This window comes from Caretta caretta, chromosome 26 (assembly GCF_965140235.1).
Source record: "Caretta caretta isolate rCarCar2 chromosome 26, rCarCar1.hap1, whole genome shotgun sequence".
Taxonomy (NCBI): domain Eukaryota; kingdom Metazoa; phylum Chordata; order Testudines; family Cheloniidae; genus Caretta; species Caretta caretta.
In genome coordinates this window covers 5,549,180-5,573,860 of record NC_134231.1, presented here as the reverse complement: position 1 = coordinate 5,573,860, position 24,681 = coordinate 5,549,180, and the positions used below count along the sequence as shown (strand labels likewise).

Sequence of the window (24,681 nt, the reverse complement as noted above, 5' to 3'; positions counted from 1 at the left end):
AAACAACAAGCAGAATTCTTATCTATCACCTACCTTCGTGCAAATCTGAGGATCTCTCACCATATCACTCCTAGGGGAATTTTGCGCCAAAAATTAAAAATTCTGTGTACAGTATTTTAAAATTATGCATATTTTATTTGTCAAAATAAAGCAATATAATCACACTGGTTTCAATTATTTACGTATTGTAGTTTAAATACATTACAATGGATTGAGAATGGGATTGGGGAGCACTGGAGGAAATCCCCAACTCCCCTCTGTCTAATAGTAATGTAGCTAGTATTGATCCTTTACTTCTAGTTATTAGTCAACAAATATATGCAGCCATACGCTCCTTGTTACATGATACACGACCAAAAAGCAAGTGAGGCTGGGGACTCAAACTCACAATTTATATTGAGTACTGACCATCTCCAGAAAGGTGAGTAGCAAACAGTTCATGGAACACATTTTGATAGGAATTTTTTTTCAGTTAAAAAATGTAGACCAGTTCTAATCACTGAAGCACCATAAGTATTTATAAGGCCACACTGCCCTTTACAGTAAGGCTCCTTTACACCACTCTGGCAATGTTAAGAAGCCTTAATATTTTTACACCTGTTTTATACTCCTGGGGGAATTCACTAAGAACAATGAGAACAATTCACTAAGCAGGCAGACTGCTACATTCTGCTCTGCCTGAGGGGACAGAGCGTGCCCCATGCCTACCTCCTCAGAAACACCCCAAAGTCCTGCTCCTCCACGCCAAACATGCCACAATAGCGAGCAAGAGGGACAGTCTCTCTCTCACACGCATTCACGACTGGCCAGCGCCGCCCCCCCGCCAGTGATTTACGTCTGGCTGCTCTGGGCACCCAAACTGACCTGCCTGCACTGCTGGGGAAGGGTGCATGACCACTCTTGTGGCTTCCTTTTGCTTCCCTGCCAGAAGTCATTTTTCTGTGAGGAAGCAAAGAAGTCTGTGGGGGGCCATGAATTCTGCACATGCGCAGTGACGCAGAATTCCTCCATGAGTACCACGTACACTCAGAATAATGCAAGCCAACAGACACAGCAGGTGGAGTTGTTATCCTTGTACTATACTCCAACTCCTAATGTCAAAATATTATAAGTAATATTTTCTCCATAACAAGCTCGCTTAACCCCAGTAGGCAACCAAGAACATGGTGAGCATTAGCGAACAAAAACGTAGCCAGTAAGCACCTGTAATTGCACACTAAATGTCTATTCAACACAACCAAACCTCAGAATGCAGTAGGTACTACCATAACCATTTATGTGGCACCATTATAGTATATGGGTTCACTTTGCATGTTTCAGTGAATGCTAGTACAGGGAGCACATATTTATGGTTGCACTGTACAGCCACATTTGCTGGATTCACTTAGTACTTTATGCAATGGCCCTGCTAGGCTGCAGCTCCTCTAAAGATCTATTTAAGTCTGATTTGGGTCACAATTATGCAATTCTTCAGGAATCATTTCCCTCATAGCACAAAACCATGATGTAATTTAGACAAATAGAAAAATCTAACAGTGCCACAGTTAGATGGCATGGGGAAAACGCAGAGAGCCTGTTGGAGGTCAAGCTTTAGGTACAATGAGAACTGTATAGATGCTATAGACTTGTACTGGCTAAGCTGCGTTTGGAGGATTGAACAGCCCCTGCCCACAACTTACATGGCCAAATTCAAAGCTCTAAGGTTAAGTATTCCCTTCTATTGAGCTGAAAAAGGAAATGCAGGCAACTAAGTCACACAAACGATTCCGTCTCAAAGAGCATCACAGATGATTTATAAGTGTCTCCTTGAATCACACAGCTGAATCAAAACAAGCTACATTTTACCTCTTAAATCTGCCAGTAAAAACAGGACTTTTTTGTACTTTGCTATAATTGGTCTGAGCATTAGACCAACTGCAGTTCATAGTGACACACTGCCCAAAACCAAGGGCAACAGGACAACAAGAACAGTAAAGGAAGTGATTTGCTGTATTACAGAGGGTTCAGTGTTCTTTAATACTTCCCTAATTGTGTTAGTGTTAGATATTGGAGGCAACACAGTCTGTTAGAACAGGGGGCTAGGAGTTCAGACTCTTGAGTTCTAGGATATGTCTACACTGATCACATTACAGCGCGGCTGCAGTAGTGCTGTGACACGGGCAGTGTAGACACGCTTTATTGCCGGGGAAGAGCTCTCTTTTTTCACACCCCTGGACGACTAAAGTTTTACACTGCCACTTTCAGCACTAGACACAGCCCTAGTCTCAGCTCTGACACTCACTCGTTGCATGACCTTTACATTTCACTCCACTATGCCTTTTTTTCCTCTGTAATATGGGTCTCAATGTCACAGGGAGGAGGCAAGACTTAATTCTATAAAGTGCTTTGAAATCTTTAGATGAATTATAGACTGTATTCCTACCTAGGAACTGAGGGCAAGATTCTGAACCCATTGAAATCAATGGTATAATCTCCCACTGATTTTGGTGGGGAGAGGATCTCACCAAATTCCTCTCTTCTCAACACGTTACTAATGAGTGTGAAAAACTTGAAGTAGCCAACACATTTTCCTCCCCTCTCCTTTCAGAGATAACTGTTTCATGACATAATCATCTGAACAGAGGATAGAGTGAGTACATGCCTTTATATATAGTGCCTCTGAGATCAGCTGTCTCTTACAAAAGGTGTTTTACCTGCTTCCTAGGAGAGTAGCACATTCTATAAAACAAGCCACCCGAGCAGGCTAAGAGGTAGAATGGAAACGGCTAACCAATTGCTAGTGATTTGGTCCCCCAAGCTCAAAAGGAGCTGGAGCTTAAGCTTCCCCTTGTTTTACTTTCAGAATTTTGACATTGAAATAATGATAATCACAGCACCAACAAGTTATGTACCTAAATCCATGAATTCTTGGGTTCCATTTAAAATACCACTCTGATCCACTTGCCACAAAGTTATCCAGTAATTCTGTTGCTCAGTGGCTGGACAGTAAAATAAAAATCTAATTTCCAAAAGAAAAGGTGGTAACACTATTTTAAGTTGCTTGTGTATTTTTCCCCTGGTTCTTGAGCAGATCTCAGACTATTCTGGGATAAGTCCTTCACAAGAGCGGTCAGACAGCCCAATGACACGCTGAAGGTAAAAACATGGACTATAAACACGCACAGAAAAAAAACCACCAGTATTTAAGCAAAATTATAGTTGGGCGGTGGGCTAAATTGCCATTCTTTTACCAAGCAAACATGAAGTTATACAGATAGCAAATAGGAAATACACATCTAGTCTCCTAGTTTCCTTTGGGGCAAAATGTGTCCCGGAGCCAAATGATTTTGTGTTTGATCCAAGACAACGTCCTTTTGGAATACAGAAATACACCAACAAAATTCAGGAGCTATTAGGGTTTGAGAGTGCCAGGGGATTGGCCCTGCAAGACATTCATTAAAAAATACAATAGGCAGTACTTCAAGAATCACACATAAGAGGCTATTAGCATGCATGGACACAGGTGTTTTTTTTAAATACTCACTCCAATTTCATGCTTCAGGTTGTGCGCACTACATGCCATATTTTTATGGGAAACAGTCATTTTTCTTGATTTCAGTCTCAAGTTTTCCCTTCTTAACTCTGAGCCTCCATTTATCCAAACAACAGATGTTATCAGAAGGTCTCCACCACATTTTCCCAATACAACAGTTCTGAGGTGAGAGGGCATTAATTTACAATGAACGTATTTCATCCTGCCTCTTCATTTGCTTCCCAACAATGCACTTCAAGGACCTAGCTCCACATCTGAATCCATCTTACAGCACAAATATAGGCTTCTTCCAAGTCTGGAAGTTTGCTGATTTGAATTAACTGCTGCCAGTTTAATTAGAAGTTAGAATCAGAGGGCTAACATCCCTTTACTTTTGCCCATATCACTTAACCCCAGGTTTTTCATATGCAAGCGGTCAGTTAAGTTCTCCGTTCTATCTATCACAGTAAGGGACAGACCACTTACTGTGCCTATGAAGCTACCCCTATAGAACCTGACCTGTTACATTTCAAGAGCAAAAGATCTTGCACTATAAACCTACAGGTCGGGTTACCCAGAGCATGTAAAGGTAATATGATCACTGATAAAGTGAGGCAACAATTTTTCACTGATGTAATTAGGTCTTATCTTCAGGTCCAGGGGACTCTTCAGGTACAACTCAGTACACAAAGCCAGAGAAGCAGTTGTTACCCTTGCCTACATCAACATTTCCCCAAAAGGCATATTCTAACTCATCAGGTATCTCCCAATAAGTTTACCCATTTTAGATTACAATAGGACATCAGATCCCAGATCTAAAAGAGAAATACAGCAAATCTGTTTCCAAGGAAAAAGAAAAAAGACTCATCACTACTTTCCCCACAAAGTTATTTCTAATGATCTCTCTTCATCTCCTGTTTCCATCGCATATATTGGAGTTGGAATGACACTTGCAGACTGAAAAGAGCAGGTAGAAACATTAACTCAATCCAAGGCAGGAAGGGAAGAGCATCTATACTAGTCCTCTAAGACTGCACAGCTTTCCACAGCCACACACGATACAGAATTCTCTGCTACTGTACCATTACGACAGTCCTTTTCATTCCTAGACCCTGCACAGTAATCCTGAAGAGCTGTCCAGCAGAAAACTATCCCAACTGGCTTTGACTATGCGGATTGCAGACAGAAAAGAAGTGGCATTTTCTACATTCACAGAGTTCCATTTTTAAAAAAACCTACAGAACATGATGCTACAGTCCTTCAGCTGTGGTCTCAAAGAACTCAACTCTGCTTCCACTTTCATCAACTTGCATCATATTGTAAACTCAATAACTCATAATTATCAATAAATCTACACTTTTGCACTTTGTAAAGTATTAACATGCAAGTTCTAATGACAGTAACTCTGGAGAGTCAATATTTAACAACTGGACTGGAAGTTTGACAAAATATGGCCTCTCTGCTGCTAGTCTTCTATACTATATCATCCAGATATCACTTATCTGAAACACTCTATTATCCAAAACAGAATCAAGTCTCAAGTTATACGCTACAAAGAAAATGGTCTCACTAATCCAAATTTATATTCAATGTCTTCCTGTATCAAGGGTGTTCCAGTCTTTTAAACAAGCATAGTTTATAATAGAGCCCACACAGCCTACTCACAAAATATCTAAACTGGATCAGCATTAGAAATAGTGTGTTGGATTTTTTGTTTTTTGTTTTTTTAAAAGCACTATAACAAACAGGAATTGACTCCACTCATCTAATCAGTGATTTTCCCCCAGCCAGAAAAAAATCTAGAAATCCTGAGGCAGCTTTGAAGGAAGAGCCTCTTCAGAGGTAGCTATACTTTTTTGCCCCAAAGCAAAATAAAGACACACACACAAAAAATGAAAAAAAAAAAAATCATCCAGTTACAGATATGTAACTTGTCCATTAGCACTAGTTATAAAGAGCTGCACTTATGCCTTCTGATAAGTCTCCTGTAGTTTGGTGACAGGTTAACAGTACTTGCAAATAAATCTCCATTGGAGTGGAACATCTTCAAGCTTCTTGTGTTAAAGTTTAACTAGTGCATTTGAAGCTAGCAATATTAATTACGTTCTTACGGCCCCAATTCCGTTTGCTTGACCCAATATTTAAAAAAGAAAAAGCCTGTTTTAAAATGACAAGAACAGCAAGAGATACTGTGTCACCAGATTCTGTGATCTATCCGTAAAGTCACAGGTTAAACTGCGAAGCTGATATCTCACTAATGACAAACCAAAGAATACAGCCGTTCTCCAGTATCGTTACGGCATGTAAATTGTTTAGTAACACAGCAATCCCCAACAGATTATCTAGGCTGGATTTGATAAGATTATTTCAACCCCACTAGTCAACCTGAGAATTACACGGGTTACATTCTGAGTTAATAAACTACTCACCCTTGTGGTTCACTGAGGTACCAGATGCAGAATATATTTATTTAGAAGTTACACGAATAAGTAACTATCTAAACTTTTTTTTTTAACTCTAATACGCATATAATCACAAATTCAATCACTATTATGGGAAAACATTATTTCCTCCATTCTACCATTTGTGCTACAATATTTCTAATTCTAGGGCAAGTCCTTTACAATGTGCTTCATGAAAGTAAAGGAGTACTTGTAGCACCTGAGAGACTAACAAATTTATTTGAGCATAAGCTTTCGTGAGCTACAGCTCACTTCATCGGAGCTCACGAAAGCTTATGCTCAAATAAATTTGTTAGTCTTTAAGGTGCCATAAGTACTCCTTTTCTTTTTGCAAATACAGACCAACACGGCTCCTACTCTGAAACCTTCATGAAAGTGTGGCTGTGTAAATTGATAACAGGGGCACTATCAGCTTAGACTTGGCTCAGAGTTTAAATTTTGTAGGATCTCTAAATGTATCTCCACAAACTTATTTTGAATCCAACAAACAGTTTTTAAATAAACAGTTCCCATTCACTGTTTGAAATATAAACGAAGCAAAAGAAAGACCCTGAAAACTGACAAGAGTCAGTTTCTTTTTCAGGGTCTTTCTTTTGCTTCCTTTATATTTCAAACAGTGAATGGGAACTGTTTATTTAAAAACAACTGTTTGTTGGATTCAAAATAAAAGTTTGTGGAGATTAAATTTTGTAAGATCTCTAAATGTATCTCTACAAACTTTTATTTTGAATCCAACAAACAGTTGTTTTTAAATAAAAAACAGTTCCCATTCACTGTTTGAAATATAAACAAAGCAAAAGAAAGACCCTGAAAAAGAAACTGACTCTTACATAAAGGTGAAACTGACAAAACATTGATTTTAAGATGTCCAGGCAAAGAGAAATTACAAAACTGAAGAACACACATCTTGTGAAATGGAATTTTGAAGCTTTCATTTTTAATACCTTATGGTGTAATTAGTCATAGGCAATAGCTGTTTACATATTTTTAATTTGACAATATCTCTTAATAAAATGTTTAATAGCCACTTTAAAGCTTGCTTTGAAAGGCTTCAGAAAAAGATCACCAATACCATCTAGTTAAAAAAACCTTGATCTGTTAGTTAACACTACCACCACCAATCACGGCTATGCTCTTCAATAAAGTATCACTGAAGTTCAAGATGGAAAGTTAACTATTAGGTCAGCTCCTCCAACCCCTGGCCATTGTTCTCCACAGCTGACACATCTCAGAGACTCATCGAATCTGTACAACACACAAATGAAGGTATTTCCACTGCTTCCCTTGTGAGACTATGCCACCATATGGTGTATACCAAAGGCAGAAAGTTTCTTTCCGATATTCAAGCTACATTTTCCCTTTCTTAATTTCACCCCATGGTTCCTGGCAATAAGGCCCAAAATCCAACTAACATGTATTTATCGCCTCATTTTCAAACCATATGAACTTCATATCAGCAGACATTTTATGGGAGACCAATAATCCAGGCCATGGTGTCAGACCCAAAGCCAAGACTTCTGCCATGTCCAATTTGAAGCTCCCTCAGCTCTTCTCACTTTGGGGTTGGCAGCCCCTTACTACTTTTAACCAGAAAGGGGGTGAACACCAGAAGGGCTTAGCAGAGTACAGGCAAAAGTTTCCAGTCTTCTCTGCCTATAAAATAACCCAGGAAAACTTCAAAGCCCTCTGACACTAAGAGTGACCAGCTACTCTAGCTAACGCTGACTATCTAGAGTGCTTTCAGGCATTATTTCCTGGAGCAAAGTGCCCAGTTGCGGCAGCTGATGGCAGATTGAGGGCTCCAATCCTGTGCAACCATGCCCCAAATTCCCCTTCTCGCCCACCAGTGTTGCTGGTGACAGGCTCCCTCCGAGGCTGCTGCCCACCGCGGCCTGTTGCCCACCGCCCTTGGGCTGCTGCTAATGGCTGGCACCTGGGAAACCAAACAGCGAGCGGAGGCTGCATGCAGGGAACATAATGCAGCCCGGGGCCCCTCACCAGCTGCTGCCTGGGGGTGCAGTCTGTGCACCCTTTGCTCCCGCAGGACCCAGCACCCAGCTGCCCCTTGGTCTGCAAGGCCTCTCTCCTGGCTCCCACCAGCCTGCACAGGGCACGTGTGGGTGGGTGGGTGGGTGTGCGTGCGTGTGGGGGGACAATCAATGCTTGAGCAACGCTCAGTGTCGGGGGGGTCCATGCCCCCCTTGACTTCCAGGTGCCCCAGCCCGGGGGCAGGGGGGGGAAGCGGCCCCCCTCCCCTTTTCCAGAGGGAGGAGCTGCCCTAGCAGGAGGCGGCCCGGGCCTGGGGGAGCGGGGGCGGGGGGTGTTCAGACTCCAGGGCAGCCCGTAAGCCAGGCTGGGGGCGCCGCGCCTCGGGGTGGGGGGGGCCCTCCGCCCGCAGCGGGGCCCCGCGCCCCCAGATCCGAGCCACCCCCCGGGAGGTCCCCGCTGCCGTGCAGCCCCCCCCTCCCCGGGCCCCTCAGCCCCAGCAGCTCGCCAGGGCCGCCCCGCCGGCGGCCCCCTCGCGCGCCCCCCGCCCCGCGCGCGCTCTCCCCTCACCTGCACATGATCCGCCATTTTGCTCCATTCATGCTCCTCTCTCCTCCCCCCCGCGGCCGGGCCGCCGCGCCTGCGCGCTGCACCTTCCCGCTCCCGCACTTTGCGTACAGGACCCCGCCGCCAGCGCTGGGGCGGCGGGGTTTAGAGAATGGCGCAGCCCGCTGCGGCGGCGTAAGCGACGCAGGAACGTCGGCGGCTCAGAGAGGAGCGGAGCCGGCGCGGGGGGGGGACTAGGCTTTGTTTACATGGCTCTTAAAGGGGCCGCGCACTGCAAAGGCAGCGCCCGAGCAACAGGCCGGGACCGGGCTGTGAGCCAAAGGGGCAGGCTGCCCTGCATCCTCCGCTTGCCCCGGGCCGGGGGCACTGTCCTACCACTGCATCGGGCCGTGCACTGCACCCTCAGCTAGCCCTGTGCTGGGGGCAATGCCCTTCCATTGCACCTGGCCCTGTTCTGCCCTTTCCCCTGCCTGCCTTGTGCCGAGGCGCTGGCCTACCACTGCATCTGACCGTTTACTGCATCCCCAAGTAGCCCCGTGCTGGGGGCACTGTCCCATCATTGCATCTGACAGTGCACTGCACCCCCAGCTAGCCCCGTGCTGGGGGCACTGTCCTATCATTGCATCTGACCGTGCACTGCACCCCCAGCTAGCCCTGTGCTGGGGGCACTGCCCTGCTACTGCACCTGGCCCTGTCATGCCCCTTCCCCTGCCTGCCTTGTGGCCAGGCACTGCCCTTCTACTGCATCTGACCGTGCACTGCATCCCCAACTAGCCCCGTGCTGGGGGCACTGCCCTGGTACTGCATCTGGCTGTGTCCTGCACTCCCCATCAGTTGTGTGTGTCTGGGGCACTGCCATGCCACAGTATCTGACCATGCACTGCACTGCCCCCCCCCCAGCCCACTGCTGAGACACCCTCCTCACGTACACAGCTCTTGTAATGTACCTTAGTCCTCACCTATGTACTATCCTCTTCCCTTGGCCCTTCACTCAGCAACACTGAGGTATTTGTGCCCTGATCTGTACCTCCACTCCCACCATTCCAGTCCTTCCTACCCCAGTTTGTTTAATGCACTTTACCAAGCCCTACAGTACAACTCCTCTCCCCCTTGCTATCCATCACGACATTGCTCGTCTACCCTGACTTGCAGGACCCAGCTGTTTTTTCTGTCCTGGGGCCATACACAGCTCTGATGAGACATCTTAATTGTGACTGGCAATTTCCAGTCCAAACTGCATATTGGTTTATATGGAAAAATCTCTATTATTGTTGTCGTTTTGTTGGTTGCTGTTTATTTGTATAGTACCATACATCTACACCCCTTAGCACCGTTCCTCTACCTAAAATCAGCTGTGATCAGCTGGCTGTTTTGTTTATGAAGTCATTATAAATCCAAGAGACTCTGCCATGCTGGTTGTGAGCCTAGCCTGGCTGACACCATCTCTATGTCTATTCAATTAAGCACATGGCATTACCATGCCAAGTGTTTCAGGATCCTTGTCAGCACCAGAGACTGCATGCATGGAAAGAAAGGGGATTTTTACTTTTTAATTTGCCCTATTCTCCTCCCCATTTCCCCCTTCCCCGACACACACACATTTGCTAGTTTCAACCAAATCATGACTCCACAGACAGGGATGATGCAAACTTTGGTGCCCCCTCATGGTTCCCGATTGAATATCGGCTATGATGCAAGATGTTTGTATTATTCAGTCAACATTTTCACCTGGGGAAGGAACAGATGACAGTGGTGGATGGAAATAATTCCTAGATGGATTGTATTTTCTAACGGACAACCTATCCTAATTTCTCAATTACTGCCGGACAATCTTCACTCATTCATATAAAGAAAAGGAGTACTTGTGGCACCTTAGAGACTAACCAATTTATTTGAGCATGAGCTTTCGTGAGCTACAGCTCACTTCATCGGATGCATACTGTGGAAACTGCAGAAGACATTATATATACACAGAGACCATGAAACAATATCTCCTCCCACCCCACTCTCCTGCTGGTAATAGCTTATCTAAAGTGATCATCAAGTTGGGCCATTTCCAGCACAAATCCAGGTTCTCTCACCCTCCGCGTTGCTTTCCACAACTAACTCACTGTATAACTTTTCATGAGTGATGAATGCTTGGCTGCTAATATCTAAATTGTATTGTTAAATTTATTAATCGTATTTGGGTTATCGCTATATATATATATATAGTATTACTTTTAAACCAACCTTTGTACTTTTGAAGAGATGCATTGTCTCATGCAGTGACCAAGATGCAACAATAGATAGAGAATTATATGGCTCCTGATAAATGAATTAACATCGGGAACTTCCAGGCGACCATGTTCAAGAGTGCAGAAGCCCATGGTCCCAGCACAGGACTCACTGGGAAAAGGAGCTCAGGGAAGATGTTGGAGAGTGGCTGCTTGCAGCCAGATTTTCACACAGAGCCTCTAATTTTAGGTGATTAATTTTAGGTGCCTAATCCGAGACATCTTGGGTCTGAGCTGTAGGGGAGCTGGGCATTTATACCCCACAATCATTTGAGTCAGAGCTGTTGAGTCAGAGCTGTTGGCACTCATCAGAACTGGAGTCCAGGACTGGAAGTCCAGGAGGTATCTCAGGTTGGGCATTCCGGATCAGAGGCCACTACTGGAAATGTTGGCTTTACCCTATACTATGGCCCTGTAGCCCGCAACTCAGCCGCATGCAGCTTTAGCTAAGTCTCAGATTTTTAAAGCAAAAGGCAAACAAAACAAATCCTAGCCTCTTATCCTGCGAACAGATTATTCAGCTATCTATCTACCTAACTATTTATCTGTCTATCTATCGATCTATCTATCTTCCTAGCCCATCAACACAGTATCCAGATGCCATATACACAACTCAGAGGTACAGCAAAGGATCAGTCTTTCACCCCTTCTTTGTTTTATGCCACTTTCATAAGTGCATCTCCTCCCTTTTCCGTTTCGCCCTCCCTCTAATGAATTGAGCGTCAGTCCTTTTGTTGCTGGGCTGTGGCATGATTTTGATATGTGGCCATGTGCCTGGCTGTTTTTTTTAGGTTTGAAATGCTTTGTATTTGTTCTTCATTGCATGGCATTTATAGACCCATTGCGGCAGGCACTCTGCAGATAGACAGCAGTAGTTGCGTCTCTATTTTAATTTCCTTCTTGGTATCTCTTTTCTGTCTCATGTCAGGTTTACAGGGGCATGTGTAGGCAGAATGGGAGCTTGGAAGCAGTGAGCATAGGTATATGGTGTACGTGGGCGAAGGTGAAATGAAGACTTTGATCATCAGAGTTTGTAGATCTGACATGCGCTCTGTGGTATCCCCAACAAGAAGCTCTGACCGTTTGCATTCTTGCCAGCCCCAGAAGTCTTCCTAGCTCTGAACATAGCCCGCCAGCGATGAAAGATCTCAGCACTTTTAAATTCTGTACCTCCCAGCCTGCCTGTGCCTACAATCCTTACCGCAACTGACACAGAGAGTAGTTCCCTTCCACCAATTTTTTATCTCCTTTCCCTACACTTTCTTCCTGGAAAATTCTCCAAAGAACAGAGCATCCCCACATCCAGCTGTCTTTCCTTCTTGCAAGAGCTCTATGATCACTCATACTGCCCAAATGACCTTGATCTGGGGCCAGCAGGAACTTGAAAAGGAATCTGGGAAAGTCAAAGCAAAGTGAAGGGAAAGTAAATTTCCCCTCTGACCTGAGCAGCTCAGCAGGAGGGAGTCTGGCCTCAATTATCAAGTCCCATTCCAAACAAAAGCTAGAATGGAGGCCAGGGGCTGAACACACAGTGCTGCCTCCGGGAAAGGAAGAACAGCTGCTTGCTAGACTCTGTCAGGCAAGCTGTCACAGTCACACCTGCTATCTCTGAGGGTGCCACCTGCACAACTGATCAGCAGAGATCAATACAAGCGGAGGGAGGATTTTTCTCCCTTTCCTGCAGGGATTGTGTTTGGAGGTGGAAGGCCCAGGATCGGTCTGCAGCTGCATACAATGGATCAACCTTGGGCTTAGCATCTGCGAAGACAAGATGGACTGTGGAGTCTCCTGGGGCTGGGGGAGATCTCAGCAAAGTAGGGACAGCTGAGAAAGGAAGAATCAATGAGGAAGGCAGGTTGGAGAAAAGAAAGGAACCAGGCTGCCCTTATGCACAGAGAATAATACCTTGTGCCAGGAATAACCCCTATGGAGCCAGTGACACTGCTTATGGAGTAAAGTACTAATCAGTGTGGTAGTGAATCACAGTCAGGTTATAGGGAGTGTGAGGGAGAGGGAAGGGATCCGAAGGAAAGGGAAACGGGGTGAGAGGAGGAAAGATAAAGGGAGGAGACAGAAAAAGAAAACCCCACTGCTCCTTTAAAATATTCCAATATTTCACCAACCACACTCCTCTGTCACTCCTCAGCAAGAGCTGAGGCCTAGTCTGATCTCCCTTACACCCGTGTAACTCCCTTGCTCCCAATGGCACCGTTCCTGATTTATACCAGAATGAGACAGGTAGCAGACTTGTCACGTTTGGGAGCTTACAGGAGAATGCGGCAATCCTTTTAGGCCCTGGCTACACTTGGTGCTGGGGGTGCGATTCACTTGTGTGAGCTCTCATCCAGCTAGAACGCTAAAAACACAGTGTAGCCACGGCGGCATGGGCAGCAGGATGGCTTAGCTGCCCCAAGTACATCCCCAGCCCAGCCCACAGGCACGTACCTGGGGCAGCTAGCCCATCCTGCCAATCATCCCCCGTTGGCTACACTCTCTTTTCAGTGTGCTAGCTTAATCAGAGCTAGCGTGCGCATGTCTCCTTAGGCTGGGAATTTCGCCCCCAGCTCCAAGGGTAGGCGTACCCTTACAGAGAACCCTTAGGGAAAAGCCCTATAGAACTGAATAGATCACCTTTCTATAGGTGAATCCCTCTGCTAGGACTGAATAGCGAATTCTGTCCCTGCTATAGAAATCTATAGGATGGCTAAAAAACCCAGACAAACTCTACAAGGAGCTTTATCTATCTATAGCTTTTATTGCCATATATCGATAAAGAGGATGACAGGATAAAAGTGAGGATGAAAGAGCAAAAAGATAAATGCAAAGTACGGGAGAGGAGGAGAGACCAAGGAGAAAGCAGGCCTCTCCACGTGCTTCCTCCTCACAAACCCATCCAGCCAGCTACAAAGACAAGGCAAGCTTCTTTTGCATTTATCTCCCTTTGCAATACAACTCTTAATAGGAAGCATCTGTGGGACACAGATGGTCTCCGGAGGAGCCTAGCCAGGGCTGGATTGGATCCCTCCAAAGACATCCTCTTTCCTCTTGCTCTGTCCTGGCTGTTGATTGAAACCAGAGCCTGCCTGCCACAGGGGTGTGAGAAGAGGGCGGGGAGAGGAGGGCAGCTCATGCTGCTGGAGTTATTAGTGTTTGGTTCTGAGTGGAAAGCAGAGGATCTGGACGTGGGGCTCTATCTGCACCCACCTCACGCTTCCAAGTGGGTCAGAGGAGATGTGATGCCCTGTTCCTTGCAGGGAAGAAGAGGCTCCCAGAGACAGTCTGGAGGATGTTGCTGCTGCTGGTGATGGGTCTGGCTTGGTCCTTCCATGGAGCCTCCTGCTTGCCACATCCCATCGGATTCACGTGAGCAGAAGAGCAGGCGGAAGGGCAGTGCCAGTGTGTGCCACAGCTGTGCCCCCGAGCCACAGCCTGCCCAGCCGGCTTGGTGTGTGACCACTGCGGCGGCTGCCTGGAGTGTGGGAATGCCGAGGGGCAGCCCTGCGACCTGGATGGCAGTGACACCTTCTATGGTCGGTGCGGGGAGAACCTGGAGTGCCAGCTGGACATCCAGGGGCTAGGCTATGGGGGGATCCCCGAGCCACAATGCGTGTGCAGGTCCCAGAGGGCCGTGTGTGGCTCCAATCATATCACCTACCAGAACATCTGCAAGTTCCAGGAGGCCGTGCATGAGAGAGACGGGTGGAACCTCAGCATCACAAGTGATGGGCCCTGCCAAGCAGGTAACGGTCCACCTCCTTGTTTGCCCTCTGCTGCTTGGGGAGAGACCGGGAGGGGAAGGTGGCCCAGGGATAGACGAGGGATGCAGCCACTTTTCCAGCGTACCCGGGGTGAGGTGAAGAATGGCACAGGAGGTATCTAATCCTCCAAGCCATGGCCAGATTCCATCGGTCAGGGGACTTGAGTGTCCTAAAGGGCTTTCAGAGCTGTCCTGCAAACTGGGTTTCCTTGTGCACTGGGCTCCCCTGTGAGCTAGCCCCCCAACCCCCTCCCAGGTGTGCCTTAAAAGCCAGAGCCGGATTCCTTCCGGTGCTGATTTATAATGATAGGAGTTTGGGCAGAGAAAATATTCAGGTGCCTGTGTACATGTACATCGAACACATCCATTCACCACCCCATCCACAGATAGCTGCACTGCAGTTATGATTTATGTATGTACCATGTCTGTGTACCCTATATATGTCCCATATGTATTGTTTGTATATATATATTGTATGCAAGCACCATATGGATATATGTACACAGCGTCTTATGTACCATGCTATTGTATATGTGCATGTACCATAGGTATATTGTATTAGTACTATATGTATGTACCATATGTGAATGTATGTACTGTGTATATCTGGATGTACCATAAGTAGAGAACATATACATGTATGTACATAAGTACATGAGGTCAAATCCTCAGCTGAGATAAGTCAATGGAGCGGTAATGATTTACCCCAGGTGGGGATATGGCACTTTAAAATGTGGTTATGTATGTGCCACATGTGTATTTGCTCCATACGTATTGTGTGGTTTCAGAGTAGCAGCCGTGTTAGTCTGTATTCGCAAAAAGAAAAGGGTGCCACAAGTACGCCTTTTCTTTATAAGTATTGTATGTATCATATGTGGAGGTTAGGGACAGAAGGCCCAATCGCTCAACCCTTACTCACACGAACTGTAGCCCTTACTCATGCAAATTTTCCCACTGACTTCCCTGAGGCTACTTCTGTGTGTAAGAGGTGTGTGTAGCACAGGGATCCTTTGGGACGAAAGGCTCTAGAGAAATGCAAGCTAATGGTAGTGATTATTATTAATGGCTAGAGATGGGCCAAAAGCCAAACTGAAGATTTGATCGCTCCCAGATTTCCGGGAAACTCCAACGTGGATCCAAATCTGAACTCTGTGGCTCAGACCCATCAATGACACCTAAAATCAAAAATGAATTCAGTGTATTTCTCACATTGTCTGTTTCCTCTGATAAGGTGGGCTGGGATCAGGCAGCAGACGTGGTTCATTGCTGCACTCATTACAATATAAGGTGACTTGTGTTATCTCCTACCCATGTAGACTGACCTGGCAGAGGGAGTGGCTAGATAGGATAGGAATAACTGCTGGTTAATAAGATGCTTCCATTGTTTAAATCTCTGCCATGCTCCCTGCAGCAGCCTTTATGATTCTGGTTAGGGGAGGTTCATTTCTGTCTGGTGATAGAAGAGGGTTAGGTTCTGACCTCCTGAGCTTCTAAAATCCTCAGCCTTTTGTCTGGATTCTGTGCAGTTCCCCAGATCAAGCACCATCCCCAAGACCAGGTGAATGTGTCGGGCCATGATGTGATCTTCATGGTTGAGGTCTTTGCCTACCCCATGGCCCTCGTGGAACGGAGGAAGGATGAAGAATTCGCTCTACCTGGAGATGATCCTCACATCTCCATCCAAGTGAGTGACACCATCACAGCTCCGCCTAGGCAATTGGTCCCCCAGCTTCGCTCCACCCAGGTGGAGGCAGCTCCATACAGGTGAATGATCTCAAATCAGCACGGCCATGGTGAGTGACCCTGACATGCACCTCTGCCCAGGTGCATCAGACACTTATCTCCATCTCGGTGAGTCTCCTGCATGGTGCACTCCTTAGGGTGTGTGCATTTTCCTGAATGGCCCAGCTTGGTGATCGACCGTGGGACTCATTTGCCCTAATTCTCTTCCTGCTCTCAGTCCAGGGGTGGCCCTTTGAAATACGAGCTGTCCAGCTGGCTGCAGATTGAAGGGGTGAGGAAGGCGGATGGAGGCACCTACTCTGCACTGCACACAACAAGCTGGGCAAGCCACTGCCAAAGCTGCTCTTCTTGTCGCCAGTGCAAGTGCCCTGTATCCCTGTCCTCTCTGTGTGTGTGCAAGGAAACAAGAGACGAAAGAAACGGTCTCGCGCTCTCACTATGAGGCTTCCTGAACGGCCCAAGCTCCATTCTTGACCCAAAGAATCAAAGGCAGCCCTGGCTGCAATGAAATGTTGGTTGTCACGGCTTCATATGCCAGGGCAGATTTAGGCTGCCTTCAGTTACACCCGTGCAGCCCTGCTGACTTCGACTGAGTTGCATCCATGTAACCATCGGGCGGGATTCAGTCTGGAGATTTGACATATTCACCGGAAAACACTGTGTTACACTGGCAGAGTTGCTGGAGAGGGGAGGGGTAGACACCGGGAGAAAGGAGGAGGGGGAAGGGAGATGAAGGCAATTGGGGAGGAAGAGAAGGGGGACGGAAAGAGGGAGAAAGGGAGGTTGGGAGGGAGGAAAGGAGGCCTTTTGCAATGAAATCCTTGGGTCTGTCCCCATTTTTAGGGGAAACTGAGGTGAAATGATAAGATCTGAGGCTGGGTCCCTGTCCCACCCATTCCAGAGAAAGAGAGGTGGAGGGAGAGAGAGATTCAGGGTATGCCAGCCCACGTGCAGACAGTCTGCAGAGTTCCCCTGTGAGCCAGAGGCAGAGGCCAGTCTCATGTCTGCTGCGTGGCGTTCAGTGGGGAAAGGCCTGGGTCAGAAACACCCTCCCAAGATGCTAAACTATGGGCAGGGACAGAAACTGGAACAATTGCTACAGAGCCCAGCTGGGCTTCTCTTATCCCTCTCACTGATCCTGCCTCTCCCTTTCCTTTATCCCGCCCTCCCGCCCTCTGTGTCCTGCTGCAGAAGCTGCTCCCCCTGCCCTATTTAGCTCCCCAGTGAACCCAGGAGAAGAGGCTCCCACAGCCAGCAAGGAAGAGGAGGATTACTATGAATATTACTAACGTGGTGCCATCCCTCCCCACGGCTGACCGACCCTGCTGCAGAAATCAGAATGGGCAACGACAGGAGAGGGGAAGCAGATAAGCCTGAAGGGCAGGGCTTTTCCGGCTTCCTCTGGCTGGTGCTAAGATGCCCTGGATCCTGTGATCCCAACAGCCATGGGCCAGGTCTCTCATGAAGGACATTAGGATATGGGCAAGAAGCTTTGAAGCTGACTCTCCTGCCACTGGCTTGCCTGGGGAATGCGTGAATGGACTCTTGAGAGTTAGGAAGTGCCCCTACCTAGCATGCTCTAACCCCATACCCTTCATTCAGGCAGTGGTGTTCCAAGGGGTCAAAGGGGCCGTTCTACTGAAGGAGCCAAATGGACGTTGACTAGATGGCCTCACTGCTACTGAACGCTGCAGTAACACAGCTGTCCTCTGGAGAGCTCTGGCTCGCTACTGCGCAATGTGGTGCTCTCGCCGGAAGGGAGGATCGGGCGTTCACACTCATAACCCTTCCACAGAGGAGTGAAATTCCACATGTGTAATGGGGCCAGCACAAAGCCTGGGCATCACTTCAGTCCCACTTAGTCCCTGCTGTGCAAAAGGCCAGCACGAGGGCTATGCTAAAGAGAAGCACAGGCTTTCTCTCATCTTCAGTACCCAGGTAAATGTCACTCAGGGCCTGCATTTTAACGCTCCACATTCCGCTGGGGAACAGGGGGGTGCTGCTGAGGTTACAGTTGTAAAGATCCTACAGTGCTCCAGGGGTGGTAAGGGCTGAGTTGTAGGGGAAAGAAAAATGATGTGTGTGCAGTGCTGGGGAGCACAGTTGGCATGATTTCCCTCTAACCTAGCCAGGAGGAGAAGACTGGAGCTGGATGCATTTCGGGGGAACCTTAGGTAGGTGCACAGGTTCTCTGCATCCCCCTGCAGTGCATCAGAAGCAGGACTGTGCCCAAGCCTGTCCCAGCAGATGCAGGATCCCAATGCATACTGGGCGCTCCTCTTGCCAGAGGATGCAGAGGGTGGAAGGGATGGGGGTGGGAGCGAGGGAGAGTGGAGACTGGAGACTGGAGAGTGGAGCACCTAGTTGAAAGGAGGCTGTATCTGGTTTGCAAGCACTCAAAGAAAGAAAATGATTAGCTGTGAAAGATGCTTCCTATGAGACCTGTAACAGTTTATATCCTATCTGCAGCGAGGGTATAAATAACAGCCTGTTTCCGGGTAGAGAAGAGCCTGGGTCTCATGTATATTTTAAATGATTCCAAATAATTTCATTCCTAGTTATGTCCAGCTGCTGGTGGAATGTGATCTCCTGTGGTTTCTTGCAACGATAACACTTTGCCTTCCATCTTTGCAAACATCAGCTGATTCAGCCTCACAGGAGCACATCATTATCTTCGTTTTACAGATGGGGAAACTGAGTTATAGGGAGTGCAAAAAAGTGACTTGCCCAAGGTCATGCAGTCATGAGCAGAGAGGCAATAGTCCCTCTCTGTGGGGCCAGGTTTCATTGTCAGAGAAGCTTGCCCTTTAATTAGATGCTTAAGCAGGTGCTGAAGGTCTTCTGAAAACCTGGACCCAGCTGGGGATGCTGAGACTTACTGAAAGTTCTGGCGTCTGATGTCTCCAGGGTAATCACATCTGGAATATTGTGTTCAGTTCTGGGGACCACGTTCCCAGACGCACATCAACAGACTGGAAGTAGTTCAGAGAAGAATGACAAGGATGATCAAGGAGGTGAGGAAAGATTAAAAGAGCTAAATCCATCTGGTTTAGCTAAGCAATCACTGAAAGGGGACGTAGTAACAGCCTGACAATATTGGAAGGCTGTGAACTCCCAGAAAGGAGGAGGGTTATTTACGGGGATGCAGGGGATTAACTAGGAGGAACGGGATCACAGTTATTATTTGTATTGCAGTAGCCTGAGAGCCCACAGCCCCTTTGTGCTAGGCGCTGTACAAATATATAGCAAAGAGACAGCCCCTCCCACAAAGAGCTTGGAATGCAAGTAATGGTACTAGGAAAGGGAATATCAGGACAGCCTTCCTGATAGTGAGATCCGTCAGGTGGTCTGGGAGCTCCATCACTTGGGACATTGAGAACTAAACTCTAGAAAACAGGCAGTAGGGAAGAATCCTGCGTAGGTCTCTTCTATGAACCCAGGAGTCCTGGGTTCCAGTTCTCTGCTCTAACTGCGAGAGCATGTGAATGCTCACTTGCCAAAGGTCTTTGCAGTAAATCCCCTGTATAATATTAGGATTAGCACAAGATGCTCCCACACGGGTACTTCTTGGGCAATCATGGCCCCTTCCACGTTCTTGGGGAAGAGGGTGTGTTAGTGTGAGTTACAGCTTGGTACCCCCCGAAGAGCCCCAGATCTGAAATGTCCATTGCAAAGACCCTTGCACTGGTCTGAACTCATTGGAATCTCTGGCTAACACTTCCCCATCCCAGGTGCCATCTCCTCTTTCCCCAGCCCTTCATCCCGACTCAGGACCTCTCAGGCAGGACAGGAGCAGTTGTGTGTGACCCACAGTTGGGCTTAAAGGGACAGTGGTCTGGGATGGCCACTTACTTTCCCCATCCCACCCTTTTCCTCTCACCCAGTGGCTACTTCTGTTATTCCAAACACCTGGAACAGAGTAACTGGCCTTTCACATGACCTTCAAGTGCCAGTGCCCCATTTCAGCAGGGATTATTATTTTCTGTAGGTGTGAACAGCCCCGAGGACATTGTGGTCTCTACCATCATGCAAAAATTATTATAATTATTATTAGCAATAAAGTGATTGAAATAATAAAATACAATCTGTTTAATTTCATTTATCTTAACTAGAAATGGGCCCAAACAGCTACCCTCGAGCCAAACCTGCCCAAATGTTAGAGACGTTTGTGTATGGATCTGGATCTGAAGGCTGCAATGGACCCCATGGGGACACTGGATTCACACGTCCCCAGATTTGGGGAAAGCTCAGATTCATATCTGGTTCTGGAACCGAGCTTGGGGATTCAGGCCTGATGGTGGTGGTCTCTCATCCCGCAGCCCGATCTGTGATTTCAAGTTAAAATGAAATACGCCAAAGAAGCATGAGGTCTGCAGTGCAAATTCTTCCCTCCACCCCAGCAGATAGCAAATTGGAATGTTCAGTATTCAGGCTGCCCGCTTGGCTGAAAGTGGCTACATGCCTTATACTGTAACAATAAGGGTGATGCAAAGGAGCTGCCCAGATGGCAATAACATTCCTCGTCCAGCACCCCTTCCCTTGGCTCGCACTGGGACAGGCTGCTGGAGTTAAAGAGATATTCATCCAGGCAGGAACCCCAGCAGCCTGGCATCCACTTGCAAATAGGGACTAATCCCATCAGAATGCCCTGTGTCCCACTGAAGGGAGTATAGATCAGATATTCTTGGGATTTATCAGTACACTGATGAGGTGGTTCCGGTCTGATAGTCCCTGGGTATCCATCCAGATGCTGAGGGAATGTGGACCACTTTCCAGCTTCCGAGGCTCCCAGAGAATCAATGTGGTTCAGAAATATTACAGATGCCCCCAGTGTGGTTGAAGCAACACGGAACCAGATACATTTACCAGATGCCTAATGTGCCAATGCAATGACAAGGGATGAGTATACCTCGGCTGCCCACTCTGCCAGCAAAAGCACACAGCTCAGATAGCATCTGGCTGTGTAATCTGCTAATCTTCAAATCTTCAGTCCCCCAGATGCCCAACATGGGGAGATTCTGCTTGGATATTCCTAGGATTCTCAATATGCCAGGGAAGGGATGCAGGTCAGATAGTCCACAGACACCTGGAATGTCATGGCTCTGATATGTCTGGATGAACCATCTGGTGAAGTATGGATCCTATTCATAGGCTGCTCGACATATCAATGAAACAATGGAAAGAGAAAAAGTATCTCTGAGCATCTCTCTAAGTACACCAAAGTGCCCTCAGCATGCTGTCTCCAAGCGGAGCTATTTCAGTGTCAGTTTTCTTGTCCCTGTAAAATATAGTGCCTCTGGAATTTGTTTGCAGAAACAAAGCTGTGTGCATGGGGGCTGCATGGAATAATCATTGGGGCATCTTCAGATGGAAGTCCTGAGCAGTCATGGCTGTTAAAGATCCCATGGCACTTTCCCTAAGAGTCACGGAGCCAGACTTTGATCCCAGTTACACCAGGGCAAATACAGAATAGCTCCACCAAAGTTGATGGAGCCATTCCAGATTTACATTGGTGTAACTGAAATCACAATCTGGCCTTTTGCATTAACCCTGGTGTCCCGGCCAAATCTGTTATTCTATTCTGCCTCCTTAAATCCCCCTGGCGGTTCAACTGGGTTTGGGATTCTTCTTCACTTGCTGTCCTAAACTGCTGTGTAATGATGCCATGTTGCCGCTACACAGCTGCTGCCTCCTGCCCCAGAGGTGGCTGTGTTTCAGTGGGAGGGGGGTGGGCCAAGTGATTCTTGGACATCTTGTTTGCAATGTGTTACTTACGGGTGAAAGATGCTATATAACATAATGCAGCATTATTGTCAGTCTCGTTAGAGACCTGTCCCCTTTATTGTCGCCGTATCCAAAACCGTAACTGCCTGCCACAACACCACCTCTGCATCGTAATGGGAATCAAATGGCCCGACAAAATCACCAGCAATGAAGGACTATGGCTGGCAGCCATGCTAGCGCGAGGAAAATGACTTGGGTTGGAACAATTGACTGCCTAAGAAAGTTCCATGCAGTGCATTTGAAAAAGGCAGTAAGAAGACTGGCTACCCAAAACACTGCTACAAGGAGCATCATACAGTCTGTCAGGCTGGACTTAATGACCTAGGAGGATAGGGGCCATGGCAGGCGAGCTTGGTACTCTGCTACGAAGCAAGCAAAACGTGCAACAGAATGTCATCGCTCCATCGTGCCCGACAGCAGGAGGGAACGTAGACACTGACTTGCCTTGATGTGTTTCCTGAACCCTACAGGTGGAAGCTGATGTCCAGGCTCAGGCATACTCAAATGCAAGAGACTGCCATTATTACTATTATTATTGCCAGTCACATAGAGAACAAGGGGGGATGAACTGGCCACTGGAGGGTGCTCCAACAGATGTAGACTTACACACAAGGGTGCCTAGTTCATGCAAAGCACATGCCACCTGCTTCCGCTCAGACCCTCCCTTACTTCTCCAGAGGGGCCAAGCCAGCCCCGTTTGCCAGCAGGGGGCAGGGAAGCCCATGCAGTGAGCTCATGTGTGCACTTTCTCCCCTAGGTTCTCTCTTGTAACTAGTGCGTCCCAGCCCCATTGTCTGAGGGCGTGGGATCCCCTCACCCACACTGTGTGAGCCCGGGACGCCCAAAGCAGTAGCACACAGCGCCAAGTTAAATCAAGTTCCATTGCATCAGATGTAAGCGCCCTGTTTCCACTGTCCCTCAATATCAAAGACAGCTTACACTGCCAGCAGGCACAGGAGCTTAGCCTGCCACTGCTCAGCTGGCCCCGCGCTGTGGTTAAAGACAGGCGTCCAGCCTCCAGGAAGTGAAGCCAGTGTCTCCCGGCACCAGGACATTTGCTTTCTCCTGCTTTGCATGACTGCCTGTTGCCTCATTTCCCTGGAACCACCTCATTTACCTGCTCTGGGGTGCTGGCATCAGGGGCAAGGTGGCTGTTTCTTTAAAGCTCATAAGTAAAGCATGGAGCAGGTGCAGAGAGCCAATGCAAGCAACAGAGAGAGCGAGAAAGAGAGAGAGAGCACAAATCCCCAGAAAACCCATCCCCCAAGAGCCCCACACCTCTGTGATTTGGGGCTCCTCACAAACTGAATGTACCTGGGGCAGCTGGACCCTGACTTCATAAGGGATTAAACAAACCTTCTGGCTTCAAATGAGCCCCTCTCTAATCCAGATGGGCCTGCAGATCCCAGGGCACGTTGGGGTATCGTGTGGTACGACAAGAGCCCAGAGTCTGTCCAAGAATAAAGAAAAGGAGTACTTGTAGCACCTTAGAGACTAACCAATTTATTTGAGCATGAGCTTTCGTGAGCTACAGCTCACTTCATCAGATGAAGTGAGCTGTAGCTCACGAAAGCTCATGCTCAAATAAATTGGTTAGTCTCTAAGGTGCCACAAGTACTCCTTTTCTTTTTGCGAATACAGACTAACACGGCTGTTACTCTGAAACCTGTCCAAGAATAGTGGAGTTGGGTGGGAGGAGCGGGTTCTGACCGTTGCCTGTGTCTTTTCTGGCTAGAAGGAGGGTGATAATAAAGTAAAAACAAAAGTGTATAATTGGTGTCTTTGTGGAGTGTGTAGGAATTGGGTAGTATTCCTTTAAATAGTTTATGAGCCCTCTAGCGATGCTCACTGAGCTCTGTATTTCCGAAGCTGCCAGAAACCAATCAGGGTAGTGGTGCTGTTGTAACCTATACTGTGTTGCTAGGCCTGGTGTGTTTGTGTATAGTTAGTAAATACAGCTATCTGGGATCCAGCTAAGCCCCCTGGGGTGTCTTCAGATTGTTGTTGTGGTGTAAAGAGCGAAAGACTCAAGAGTGTCTGTGTGTACAATTTGTGCATGTGTGTGCATGTACAGCCTGTGGATGAGGGGGTACAATCGGTGTGTGTGTAAGCATCTCTGTGTGTCAGTGCGTACAGCTTCAGTGTGACAATGTGTGTGTCCCTGTGTGTCCGTGTTTTCAGTCTCTGGGTGTCAGGGTGTGTATCTCTGTGTGTCAACGCATACAGCCTCGGTGCGTGAGTGTGTGTGTCTCTGCGTGCAGTGTGTGTGTGTGTGTCAATATGTACAGCCACGATGTATCAGTGTGTGCTTCGGTGTGTCAGTGTGTACAGCCTCAGTGTGTGTGTGTCTTCTGGTGTCAGTGTGTACAGTCTCCCTTGTCAGTGTGTGTATCTCTGTGTTTGCGTGTACAGTCTGAATGTATGTCAGTGTGTTAGCATGCAGTCTGTCTGTGGACATAGCAGCACTCAACAACAGCGCCTGTAGCTGCCCTTTCTGGTAAGATCGCAAATACAGGAAGCTGAAGTGTGAAACGTATATGTTTAGGAAAAAAAACAAACAAACCCCGACCACACGTCACATGCTCATGAAATGAG

At 47.4% G+C, this 24,681-nt stretch overlaps 1 protein-coding gene and 1 long non-coding RNA gene across 4 annotated transcripts in view; one reads left to right on the top strand and one right to left on the bottom strand.

Moving 5' to 3' along the window:
- Window positions 1-8,685, bottom strand: part of XPO7 (exportin 7) — a 76,476-nt gene extending 67,791 nt beyond the window's left edge. For 2 of the 3 annotated variants that reach the window (XM_075123464.1, XM_075123465.1), the window contains exon 1: window positions 8,530-8,681. In XM_075123464.1, the coding sequence (XP_074979565.1) occupies window positions 8,530-8,547 (18 nt within the window). In that variant the 5' untranslated portion in view covers window positions 8,548-8,681. Of the gene's footprint in view, window positions 1-8,529 lie in introns of all 3 variants that reach the window. The other variant, XR_012666149.1, reaches the window with a different exon arrangement.
- A 5,279-nt stretch (window positions 8,686-13,964) lies between these two features.
- On the top strand, window positions 13,965-20,301 carry LOC125626265 (uncharacterized). Its single transcript, XR_007353718.2, has 3 exons — window positions 13,965-14,542; window positions 16,086-16,243; window positions 17,494-20,301. It is a non-coding gene; the product is annotated as an uncharacterized LOC125626265 (long non-coding RNA).
- Window positions 20,302-24,681: the final 4,380 nt, after the last annotated feature.